Source organism: Delphinapterus leucas, chromosome 4 (genome assembly GCF_059928025.1).
Source record: "Delphinapterus leucas isolate spDelLeu-1000000601 "Yukka" chromosome 4, BTC_Dleu_Yukka2, whole genome shotgun sequence".
Taxonomy (NCBI): Eukaryota; Metazoa; Chordata; class Mammalia; order Artiodactyla; family Monodontidae; genus Delphinapterus; species Delphinapterus leucas.
Window position 1 is genome coordinate 93446691 of NC_143132.1, and position 13166 is coordinate 93459856.

The following is a 13166-nucleotide window of genomic DNA, read 5'->3' on the forward strand; positions in this document are numbered from 1 at the left end:
CTAAGACGCCCCTGGGGTGCCTCCTAGCCAATTTTACAGCCCTCGGCTTCTCCCAAGATCTCCCGTCGCCGACGGCTTATTTTCTATTCCACTGTGGCCTGGCCACAATATCCTCTAGACTATCAATCCTGAAGGGACTTTCGATTTTAACATCCTCAGTGATCTAGATAATTACTGCCGCAGGACGGGCAAATGGTCTGAGGTCCCCTATGTCCAGGTTTTTTGGTATTTGCGCTCCCGCCCCTCCCTTTGCGTCAATTGTTCTACCTCTCAAATCTTCTTTGCCAAACAAACATCTTCTCCATCCAAAACCTCAATCCCCTTGGATGCCCCTCCACTAGCCAACCCACCCGAATCTCTCGCCTCTCCCTGCTCCAGAGCTCCTCTCCAACGTCCACCCTACCCTGAGGCAGTGCCTCCTCCTCCCGGACCCGCTCCGGCCCCTCCAACCGTTCCCCCGCCTCCCTCGACGGTTTCTCCTCCCACGCCCCTTGCTTCGCCAATTAGTGCACACACACGCCCTCACGACTCCCAAGATCCAAATCTCCTCTGCCCTCTGAGGGAGGTAGCAGGAGCGGAAGGATTAGTTAGAGTTCATGTTCCCTTTTCCCTCCAAGATCTCTCTCAAATAGAAAAGCGATTAGGCTCCTTTTCTGCCGACTCTTCCCGCTACATCAAAGAATTTCGCTACCTCTCTCAAGCTTACGATCTAACCTGGCACGATATCTTTGTGATCCTATCTTCTACTCTGACCCCTGACGAGAGGGAAAGAATTCAAACTGCTGCCCGAAACCATGCAGATCAGGTTCACCTTACCAACAACTCCATGCCCGTCGGAGCGACTGCCGTACCTGGCACCGATCCAGGCTGGACTTACCAGGATGGCCAAGATGGCCGCCGTAAACGCGACCTCATGATCCAATGCCTCCTGGCTGGCATGCAGGCTGCCGCTCATAAGGTGGTCAGTTTTGAAAAACTAAAAGAGATAACCCAAGAACCTAACGAAAATCCACCTATCTTTCTCAATCGCCTTACAGAGGCCTTAACTCTCTACACCCGGCTGGACCCCAACACCCCGGCAGGGGCAGCCGTCCTAGCCACCCATTTTATCACCCAATCAGCCCCGGACATCCGAAAAAAATTAAAACGGACAGAAGACGGCCCTCAAACCCCTATCCGAGATCTGGTAAAGATGGCCTTTAAAGTCTACAATAGCCGTGAGGATTTGGCAGAATCCAGTCGACAGGCTCGGATGCACCAGAAGGTGGCCCTCCAAACCCAAGCTCTTGTAGCCGCCCTAAGGCCGGCCATCGCCCATGGATCACAGCATCCACGGGGTCCGAAAAAGACAACACCGCCGGGGGCCTGCTTCAAATGCGGAAAAGAAGGCCACTGGGCTCGCCAATGTCCCAATCCCCGACCTCCTTCTAAGCCCTGTCCCAGTGCGGGCTAACGGGCCACTGGAAGAGTGACTGCCCTACGACTGGCCCTCCCTCAGCGTCTCCACGCGGGGGGCAGGCTGACCCAACGGCATTACCACTCGAACTGCTGGGATTGGCTGACGACTGACGGTGCCCGGACTCGAAGACCCCCATCACCCTCGCCGAGCCCAGGGTAACGCTACAGGTAGTGGGTAAGTCCATCTCATTTCTGGTGGACACGGGGGCTACCTATTCGGTCCTGCCTACTTATTCCGGGCCAGTTTCTCCTTCCCAGATCTCGGTCATGGGTATTGATGGCAAACCATCCTTCCCACTCAAGACCGGTCCACTCCCATGTCATATCGAAGGACTCCCTTTTACTCATTCCTTCTTAGTCATACCATCCTGCCCAGTTCCCTTGCTAGGCTGAGATGTCCTTTTCCACTTAGGGGCCTCCCTCCAGCTGGTTAGACTTGACCCTAAGGTCCCCTCCTCCCAACTCCTGCTTCCTCTTCTCGGCCTGTCTCTAGAACCCTCCCCCTCCTATCCCCCTCTTCCAATCACACCGAACCCAATCAATCCCCAAGTCTGGGATACTTCTAAGCCCATAATAGCAACACACCATTCCCCCGTTCTCATCCGCCTAAAGGACCCCTCCAAATTTCCATCAAGGCCCCAATTTCCCCATCTGTGAGACTCACCTTAGGGGCCTACAACCTATTATCACCAGACTCCTAAACCAGGGACTCCTTATCCCCACTGACTCTCCCTGCAACACCCCCATCCTGCCTGTCCGCAAGGCCTCTGGGGATTATCGCCTGGTCCAGGACCTCCGAATAATCAATGAGGCCATAATTCCTCTCCACCCAGTAGTACCAAACCCATACACCTTGCTCTCCCATATCCCCCCATCCACAACCTACTTTACGGTTCTGGATCTCAAAGATGCCTTTTTCACTATCCCCCCTACATCCCGACTCCTATTTCCTCTTCGCCTTTACCTGGACGGATCCGGATACTCATACTTCCAGTCAGCTCACCTGGACAGTTCTTCCCCAGGGCTTCCGCGACAGTCCTCACCTCTTCGGTCAGGCGCTGGCATGGGACCTCACTTCCTGCTCCCTTACCCCCAGGCACACTCCTTCAATATGTAGATGACCTCCTCCTTTGTAGCCCGTCTCTCAGCCTCTCAAGACAACATACTGCAGATCTCCTCAATTACCTTGGCTCTCGAGGTTATCGGGTCTCCCCAGCCAAGGCTCAGTTATCTGTATCTTCTGTAACCTACCTGGGGCTCCACCTTACCCCTACCACAAAAGGTCTAACAGCCGACCGCACCCGGATTATCCGTGAACTCCAGCCTCCGTGAACTCCAGCCTCTGGAAACAGCGGAACAAATTCTCTCCTTTTTGGGCCTTATAGGATTTTTCCGACACTGGATCCCTAACTTTGCTCTCCTCGCTAAACCCTTATATCTAACCACTAAAGAAACCCCTCAAGGACCCCTCACCTCTCCTTCCGCTGTTCGACAGGCCTTTCTCACCCTCCATAACGCTCTGATATCTTCTCCCCTTTCTCTGCCCAACCCAAACCGACCTTTTCATCTTTTTGTGGATGAACGGGCCGGAATAGCCACTGGACTCCTTGCCCAGCCTGTAGGGCCTTCCTACCGCCCCGTGGCTTACCTCTCCAAACAGCTAGACCCAATCATTCGGGGATGGCAACCATGCCTTGGGGCCCTAGCAGCGGCAGCCGAACTGACCAAACACTCAAACTGACTCTGGCCCACCCACTAACCGTGTTTTCCTCCCACCGGCTGGCCGACCTCCTAGGCCACAAGTCTCTCTCCCTGCTGGGCCCCTCCTGCATCCAGGAGTTCCACCTACTATTCATTGAAAACCCAGCTATTTCTCTTGATCTCTCCCCTCGCCTGAACCCGGCTTCCCTCCTGCCTCCTTGATTCAAAAAATCAAACCATCTGTTATGGCAGCCGCCCAAATCTAGCCGATACTGGGTTTCTTTGCAACTCATCCCTCATGGTAAACACATCAGTTGAAGCACCACCAGGCATGTTTTTGTGGTGCAATGGTTCCCTCACAAAAGAGATCAATTCTTCTTCCCCCTTCCCATGTATCCCCGTTACTGTCGTCCCACAACTCACACTGTATAGCCAAGCCGAATTTTCCTCGCTAATCCTGACGAAAAAGAGCTTTCTTCCTGGGGTCGCAGGCATCTCTCTCACCTCCTCCCTGGTCGCTGCAGGCATCGGGGGAGGAGCCCTAACACACAGTGTCTCAACATCCCATGACCTAGAACATAAACTCCAGCTAGCCATCGAGGCTTCTGCCGCCTCCATCACCTCCTTCCAGCACCAGATCACCTCAGTAGCCCGAGTTGCCCTCCAAAATCGACGAGCCCTGGATCTCCTGACGGCCGACAAAGGAGGTACCTGTCTCTTCCTACAGGAGGAATGCTGCTATTACATCAATGAAACAGGACTCGTCGAAGACAACGTAAAAGCCCTCCATCGCTTAAGAGAAGAACTCCAACGCAAACACCAACAGTCCGCCTCCCCAATTCCCGATTGGTGGCGATCCACCCTCTATACCTGGCTAACACCAATCTTAGGCCCCTTAATTCTCATCTGTATCTTGCTCATGCTTGCTCCCTGTTTCCTTAGGTTCCTTCGCAGGCGCATGGAAGAAGTCTCTCGGGTGGCCGCAAACCAAATGCTCCTCCGTCCTTACACCTTGCTTCCTACAGAACCCCCCACTGGTCTCCCCTAAGCCTCGGACCTCTGGTCGCCCGACTCCCCTTTCGACGCCCCCATTCAGCATAAAGTAGCCAGAGATCAGAACGCCGCCCCATTACACCAAAGATGTCGGGATGTAAGGCCAACTGGCCCGAGGCAGGGGAACACAATCCGATTCACAGGTTGCATCAGACTGAAATTCTCCGGACCACCCAGTTCCAGGAACTGACCTGGGGACTTTGAACCCGGCCCAGCCTTCCCGCCTTTCGAGGGGCGGGACTAACGGTTCCCCAGGATACCCGAAAAGACCACCAAATAAGGAATACTCTGTGCCCTCCCAGATTCACCACACCCCTTTCCCTTCTTCCCCTATAAAATCTTGCCCAACCCTCGCCCGCGTGCGACTTCTCTGGCCCCTTTCTCTCGGACCAGTGAACCAGTGAACCTCGCCCGGGAGCGCTCCCTAATAAAGCTCACTTGAGGCTTTCCTCTGTTTCGCGGTGCCGTTTGTTAAGATCTGACCTTACACTTTTGACCAACTGGTCATAAATTTCACATTCTCAAAACTTACTAGATTATCAGTTTATTATAAAAGGATATAACTCAGGAACAGCCAGATGGAAGAGATGTATAGGGCAAGGTATGGGGGAAAGGGTATGGAGCTTCCAAATCTCTGGGCACATCACCCTCCCAACAGTGCCATGTGTTAACCAACCTAGAAATTCTCCAAACCCTTTCCTTTGGGTTTTTATGGAAGCTTCATTACACAAGCATAATTGATCAAATCATTGGCTGCTGGTGATTAAGTCACTCTCAAACCTCTCTCCTCTCCCTGGAGGTCAGGAGTGGAGCTGAAAGTTCCAACCCTCTAATCACATGGTTGGTTCCTCCTAGCAACAACTCCCCATCCTCAGGGGCTTTCCAAAGGTCACCTCATTAGCATAAACTCAGGTTGAAAGAGGCATGTTAGGAATAACAAAAGATACCTTAATCACTCTTGTTCTTATCACTTAGGAAATTCCAAGGGTTTTAGTTTTAGGAGCTCTGTGCCAGGAATGACAGTGAAGACCAAATACATATTTCTTATTACAAATCGCAGTATCACAGACACATTATGCAGAGTAGAATAATAATATGAATAATAGTTGACTTCTCAGCACAAATAATGGCAGCTAGAAGAAAAGGAAATAATATCTATAAGGTGCTGGGGGGAGGGGGGCAGTACTGTGAACTCAGAATTAGATATACAGCTAAAATATCCATCAAAATTGAAGGCAAAATAAACATATTCTCAGGCAGACAAAAGCTGACCGTAGTGCAGCAGTCCCTTTCTAGTATAAGTGTGATACCAGATAGAATTCTGAAACACAGGAGAAAATGAAGAGCATAAAAGAAAGTATGTTTGTGAAAAAAAAAGTGTTCTAAATTTATATACATATAAATGTAAAATTTATATAAATATAAATGCATATGGTTTATATTTATTTTTGAATTTATTTAAAAGAATATGGGCTGCATAAAACACAAATTAAAACAATGTATCATGGGGCTGTGGAATAAATAACAATATAAAGCAAAAAGAGTACAAAGGGTAGAAGGAGGGTAAAGGAAATTTTATTGATGTAAGGTAAATGAAGCAATACAATATCACTTATAATGTGTGCTATAGCAAAGTGTGCCAACTTAGTGATACCTAGTGTAATGTCTAGAGAAAACATGTAAAATAATACAAAGACTTATATATAGCTAAAAATAAATGCATGAGATAAAATGGAATACTAAAAAATATACAATGTACCCAAAATAAGGCAGTAAACAGGAAACAGAAAACAAAATTAAGATGATATATTTAACTCACCAATAATTACATTAATTGTAGTGAACTAACTATAAACAGAGTGTCAGGCTAGATAAAAAAATTCAAAACCAAACTCTATGATGTTTAAAAGAAACACACCTTGAAAACAAAGACACAAGTAGGTTAAAAGTGAAAGGGTGGGAAAATATCCTATGCTAACACTAAGCGTGAGAAAGTTGAAGTGACTATATTAATGTAAATAGATTTCACGAAAAAGAGTAAGACTGAAACAGATAAATTTCGTCATGGTAAAATGATCATTTCAGTAGGTACATAAAAAGTATTTGACCAAATTTTCCACATCTTCATGAAAAAACTTTCAATGAACTAAGAATGGAAGAAAACTTCCTCAAGTCAGCAAAGTACATCTCTTTAAAAAATCTACAGTTACCATCATAATTAATGATTAACTATTGTATATTTTTCTCCTAAGTTTGGGAATAAGGCAAAGATATCCACTTTCAACACTTCTAGTAAACAATGACTGGAGTACCTAGTCAATAATTAGGCAAGAAAAAAAATAAAAGGCACAAAGATTAGAAAACTTATTACTTGTAGATGATATGATTATGTACATAGAAAACTATATGGAATCTACTAGAACTAATAAATGAATTAAGCAAAGTTGCAGGTTACAAGGTCAATATGCAAAGATCTATTTTTTTTAATGCTAGCAAAGAAAATAGATTTAATTTAATTTAGAAAATTCAATTTTAATAGCATCAATAAACATTAAATAATCTGGGAATCAATTTAATAAAAGGTGTGTAAAACATCTAGGATAAAACTGCAAAGCTTTGCTAAAAGAAAGGAAAGAACACCTAAATAAATGGAAAGATATGCCATGTTTGTGCACTGTAAGACAATTTTTTAAGATAGCAATTCTCCCCGAATTGATCTACCAATTCAACAAGATCTCATATCATGATTATAGCAGGATTTGGTTTAAAAATTGACAAGCTGAGGGCTTCCCTGGTGGCGCAGTGGTTGAGAGTCCGCCTGCCGATGCAGGGGACACAGGTTCATGCCCCAGTCCGGGAAGACCCCACATGCCGTGGAGCAGCTGGGCCCGTGAGCCATGGCCGCTGAGCCTGTGCGTCCGGAGCCTGTGCTCCGCAACGGGAGAGGCCACAACAGTGAGAGGCCCGAGTACAACAACAACAACAAAAAATTGACAAGCCGATTCTAAAAATATATGTGGAAATGCAATGACTCTAAATATAGTCACAACCATTTTGGGAAAAAGGCACAAATTTGGAGAACTTACACTACCTGACTTCAAGACTCACTAATGAACTGCAATAATCTAGAGAGTGTGGATGTTTTATTAGCATAAGAACAAACAGATCAATGGAACAGAATAGAGAGTCGAGACATAGACCTACAATTATAGAATAAAATGATGTTCCATCAAGGTGCCAGGTCAATGGAATGAGAAAAGGAAAGTCAATAAACAGATGAGAAACCCAGTTTTCTTAAATGGAGAAAAGGCTTGAACAGATATTTTAAAAATGAGTTAAATACATGGCCAATAAGTACGTGTAAAAGCACTCCAAACCACAACAGAATGCCATTTTACAGCTTTCACAATGGCTAAATTAAAAACAAAACAAAACGAACAAAAAAACAACATCATTAAATGTTGTCAAATATGGGGAGAAACTGGAACTCTCATTCTTTGTTAATGGGTACATAAAATGATACCATCATTTTGGGGAACTGTTTTGCACTTTTTATAATATACATATATACCCTATGATCCAGAAATTTCACTCCTAAAGTATTAGCTAAGAGAAATAAAAATATATGACCACCAAAATATTTCTGTAAGAATTATGATAGCCACCTTGCTCATAAATGGCCCAAAACTGGAAACAAACCAACAGGAAAATGATTAAACAAACACTGGTGTAGTCATAATGAAATACTACTCAGAAATAAAAAATAATATACTACTGATACATATAACAACATGGATGAATCTTAAAATCATATTGGGCAAAAGAAGCCAGACACAAAAGAGTACACATTGAATATCTGCATTTATAAGAAATGCCAGAAGGCAAAACTAACTATAGGTAATGACATCAGAAAATGACTGACCAGGAAAAGGAGGATGGGAATAGAGCTGACTGGGCAAATGCATTTGGAAATTTTCTATTAAGTGATGAAAATGTTCTATACTTATAGTGGTGGTTACAGTGGTGAACCCAATTGTCAAAATAGTCGAGCCAAACAATTAAGATATGTGCATTTGATTGTATAATCATTATACAACAATAGAAAAAAGAAAAATAAATAAATAAAAAATTGTTTATCTGGAAAGATTACTATTATTAGTGGGTAACTATAATTCTTGTAAAAGAAAGAGAAAGTAAAATGACCACTGAATAAAAGGCTTTCAATTAGAATATCCTAAAACTGTCTTTGATTGCTGTTTGCTTACACCCCAACTGTTTTCACATTCTTATCTCCAGTACTACAATAAAATAAAAAATAGGCTCAGCAAACATATAGAATTAGTGAATGTTCTATCATTCCTAGTGGCTGAAACACATTATTTATTCAATAAGTACTTAGAAAGGGCATTTATCCTAAAATTAGGAAGCTATCAGCCCCACACTAAAACAGTGGGGTAAAAGGTAATTTCAGCTCTCTGAAAGTTTTAAAACCACATACTTGCCAGCATTCAAATTTTTAACTTCCACTTTTTCCATTATGTCCATTTCCTTTTTCATCATATATTTTATGTAATGACTCTTTGCAAAACATGCAAACAGAATTCTTCTTTGAGTATCAATTTCTGTTGATTTCTTAGAAAACAAAAGGAGAAAACACAGAGTAGCAATCCAATACATTCTTTATTGGCCCTGTCAACAGACATACAGACACTCATGCACTTGTGACTGAACAGCACTCCCTCATGGCTGGTAAATTGTACCTTCTCACCTATGGTTAATCTTTGGAAGAGTCATTTGTGAAGCAGTAGGGGAAGAAGGAAAAGCCTTTATACCCAGCTGGCAAGTGGAAAGAACTCTGTTGTCTTCACATTCAATAAATAATTTCTTGATTAATTTGAAAATTATCTATATAGTACTACCCACTGGAAATCTGCTCCAACTTAATCTTATTTTCCACTTCGAACAGAAATTTAGATATCTCAGCTATTGAAACAGGAATGGCACATCTCTTCCCTTCCCATGCTTACAGAAGACATCAGTATCAATCACCATGCTCTATCCTTCTGAGCCAGGTATGGCCTCAGAATCTTTCTTACCACAGTACCTGAGACAGCCACTACCATTATAGTGAGATGAAACTACTTGCCATCCTTGTTCTGAATTTCCATTAGTACGACCTTACTTGATCCAGATCCTATAGCTATAAAATGAGGAGAGTAATATTTATGATTTAAATCAAGGAGTCAGAAGTGCAGTACTAAAACCATCATGGCATCTTCTAGCTTCAAATGAAACAGGGACCATGTGAGTTAAAATGAATTACTATTTGTTATGCTTTTTTAGTGCATTTGGTGAAATAGGCTGAAAGTGCACAGTGATACATTATTATTTTCAAAGTGTTTTAACTTGCCTACCTCTAGCAAACTGGAAAAAGACATGCAAGTTTCCTAAAATGACACATAAAACTGAGATTTCAAACAGCTGTAGTCAAATCAAAACAAATATCCTTGTTTATGACATCAAAGAATTCTGTTTTTTTAATAATTACTTCTTAAGCACTATTTCTTCCTTGGAGTAGACCTTCTAATATGTCCACCTCAAATTCACCATGTTAATGTATATTGCTAATATAGGAAACTCAACCTTTAGAACAAAAATTCTTATTTGTGTAGCTGGCTAATCATCTCTAATCTAATTCCTTGTTATTTTGAAACCCAAATTCTTTTTTCTCCAAGGTGACCAATTTACTAGATTGTAAGAGTCCTCTGGTCTTCCCAACTAGAAACAATCCCTTGTTGCACACCAGTTATTGATACCAATAATTGTTAAATAAAAATGCAGTAGTTGTGTAGATAAGGTGGAAAAGTCAAATGAGAGTGATATAGAGTCAGAGAAAGCAATAGTCAGAGAAGGGAAGAATATATCTGCCATTTATATACTTTAAAAAATTGTTGCATTGAACATCCAGGCAAGAGACTGAAGACATTCCCTTCTTGTGTTCTCTAACAAATATTAACAAAAGCTTTTGTTAGCTCAAAATAAACAACCAATAAGATTTTAGCTATAGAATCCAAAATTTAAGACACTGTAATATACTAAGATTAGAGAAATGAATATTTCTAGACTTCTCTTACTGCACTCACTACAAAATGAATTCTTAGCACAATTAATTCAAATCAAACATAACTTTTTAATTTTTGATAGCCTGGTATTTTCTGCAAAATTGTTAAGTTTATAACAAATACACTAAAAATCAAATTTATTTAAAATGTATGAGACTTTAAGCTCTGCTAATTTTGGCAGACTAAGTCACATATTAAGAAGCTTATTTATAAAAACTATCAACAGTGATTTGGTACCTTTTATTAAGGATTCATCAACTGACTTTAGAAGTCCTCAACCTCTCCCTCTAATTTGGGTTTTCCTGGCTCATCAACATCAGTATTCTCCTCTGGGCACAGGGACTATATTCTCTAGCCTCTCTGTAGTAAGGCTGGGTCATCGTGTCCATCTGTGACATATTTTCTCCCAGATCCTTCAGCCTTTTCCCTTATCAGCTCTGCATTTCAGGGCACTGACCCCTGCAGCCTGTCTTTCCCAGGCTTGCAGTAGTAGCTTGAAGCTGGATTTGGCAAATGAGAGGTACTGGAGGAATATCAGGGCATAGGAGGAAGGGAAAGACTTTCATGGCTCCAGCTCCCACCAGACAGTGCCACCGTGATTTCAGCTTCCCAAAAGCAACATGATGTAGATTCTGGTAACACTGCCTCCTCCAATGAGAGGGGCTAACAGTTTCCTGTTATTGCTAATCCCTGAGGCTAGTTTAGTGTCCCTTGTTTGGCTACTCAGCTTTGTTATCATCTGTGTCATTTTCTGCATTAAATTTCTTGTAACAAATTCTTTATTTTAGATCCTTAAAGCAGTTTCTTTCTATCTGATGGGGCTCTGACTGCTAACACCACGTTTCTGAGTTCTGATCAAGGTAATATGAGCAGAAATGATGAGTGACGTTTCCACTAGAACTTCTCATGTGTGATCCTCACTCCTTTTTCCTTTCCCCTACTGAATAGAAATGACTGGCAGGACTTAGAAGACATGAGTCCTCAGCCCACTGGCATACATTGTATTTTGACATGAGCAAGGAATTAAACAATTATTAAGTCTCTGAGCTTTCAGGGTGAATCTACTGTAGTATCTAGCATTTACCTTAACTAATACAGGTACCTTTCTGCTTTTCCCACACCCTGTGATTCTTGGGTCTCTATATTCACACATGGAGTTATGATTTTCATATTTCCTAATATGCAAAATTAGAGTTTAATAATATTTACCAGGTAATTTAATTTTTGGATTAATTCTCAGTAACTCTCTCCAGAAAAAGTTATTAAAAAGGTGAAGTTAGACTTTGGTATATCTCATCTGTTCTTTAAGGTGAATCCTCCAAACTTTTGTGAACCGACCTCATGTTAACATAGTGATCTTATTGTCTTTTAAAATATGTTGACTTAAACAAAATAAAAAACTATGTTTTCTCATATATGGATAAGCAAAGATAGTCCAATGCTAGTAGGATGACTCAGGGGCATTAGGGATTTTTATTTTCTTCTTATTTTGCATCCTTGTTTTTTTTGTCCTTGGATTTATTGTCAAAGATGGCTCCCCACCATATCCACACTCCAACCTCAGGGAGGAGGGAGACCAAGAAGAATGTAAGGATAGAGAAGTGGAGGAAGTTATTTTTATTCTAGATGCCCAAGCCAGAAGCTGCATATATAACTTCTGTTTGCATCACATGGGCAGAACCTACTCACGTTGTCATAGCTGTAAGGGAGATTGGAAATGTGTTCAGCCAAAAACCACTGTTCCTTTAGAAAGGGGTAATGTACATGAGGACTGGAGGGGTGAAACAGCTGCTGCTTCTACCATAGAGGCCTGAAAACCAAATTAGATCAGACTGTTAAAAGGTTCTATATAAACATCAAGAAGAAAGTGATTCCCTATAACAAATACTACATTAAGGAAGATGACGATCTTAGTGAAAGACTTTACTGAAAGATCATACACATTTTAATATCATATTTCATTGACTTTAAAAAGCCATCAATTAAATGATTATTAGATGTACCACCATCTTATAACCACTAAGAAAATTTCCTATTAAACTATGCCACAATAATTTCTTATTATTTAGAATTTTTATTTTATACTTATTGTATTAATTTTTCAAGTTTTATTTATATACGCATTTTAGCACATATCCACTGCTGTTTCCCATCTTTCTATGTACACAATAACTCTGTATTATTGCTGAATCATAATGTACTCTTCCTGATGATATTTTAAATAGCAATTAAACTCAATGTGTGTAGTACCAACATTGTGAATCATTCAATTGAAATGATGATATTATGAGCAACTGTGATCAAGTTTTCATATAAGTAGGCAATTACTACTAGATCACTGACCACTGCCTGGCCAACAATAATTATAAGGTGCATCCCAAACTTAGAAGTGTTCAAATGTTAAAAACAAAAAGTTCATCTTCAAATGAATGAAATACAGTAATTATAATGCATTATATGTACTCTCCCACTCTCCCTCTTCCAACCTCCACCACGTCTGTTAGCTACGTTTCTTTCTGAGCAACACAGGTTTTGTAAAGTAGGAGCACACCATCTTCTTTTAAAAGATTAAATGTTTTGTTTTATGGTGTATATTTGTTTTTGTTTTATGGTGTATATTTACATATATTTTTATATATGTTGGCTATTGTTTCTGTTTTTAGATACCACCTATAAGCATAGCAAGGAAGACATACAGTAATGGAACAGAAGGTGAGTAATAATACCCTTGACAACAAAAATACAAAGATGTAGTAATAGACAATTGAGAATTGGAGAGAACATGGAAAGATGAAGGACTATATAAGGGCACTAATTCCCTAAGTTTACATT

At 41.5% G+C, this 13166-nt stretch overlaps 1 protein-coding gene across 1 annotated transcript; it reads left to right on the forward strand.

Annotated features, from left to right (window-relative positions):
• The first annotated feature begins 3457 nt into the window (after positions 1 to 3457).
• On the forward strand, positions 3458 to 4207 carry LOC149749393 (endogenous retrovirus group FC1 Env polyprotein-like). The gene has a single exon (XM_089909916.1). The coding sequence runs from the start codon at positions 3458 to 3460 to the stop codon at positions 4205 to 4207; it is 750 nt and encodes a 249-aa protein (XP_089766042.1).
• The last annotated feature ends 8959 nt before the right edge of the window (positions 4208 to 13166 follow it).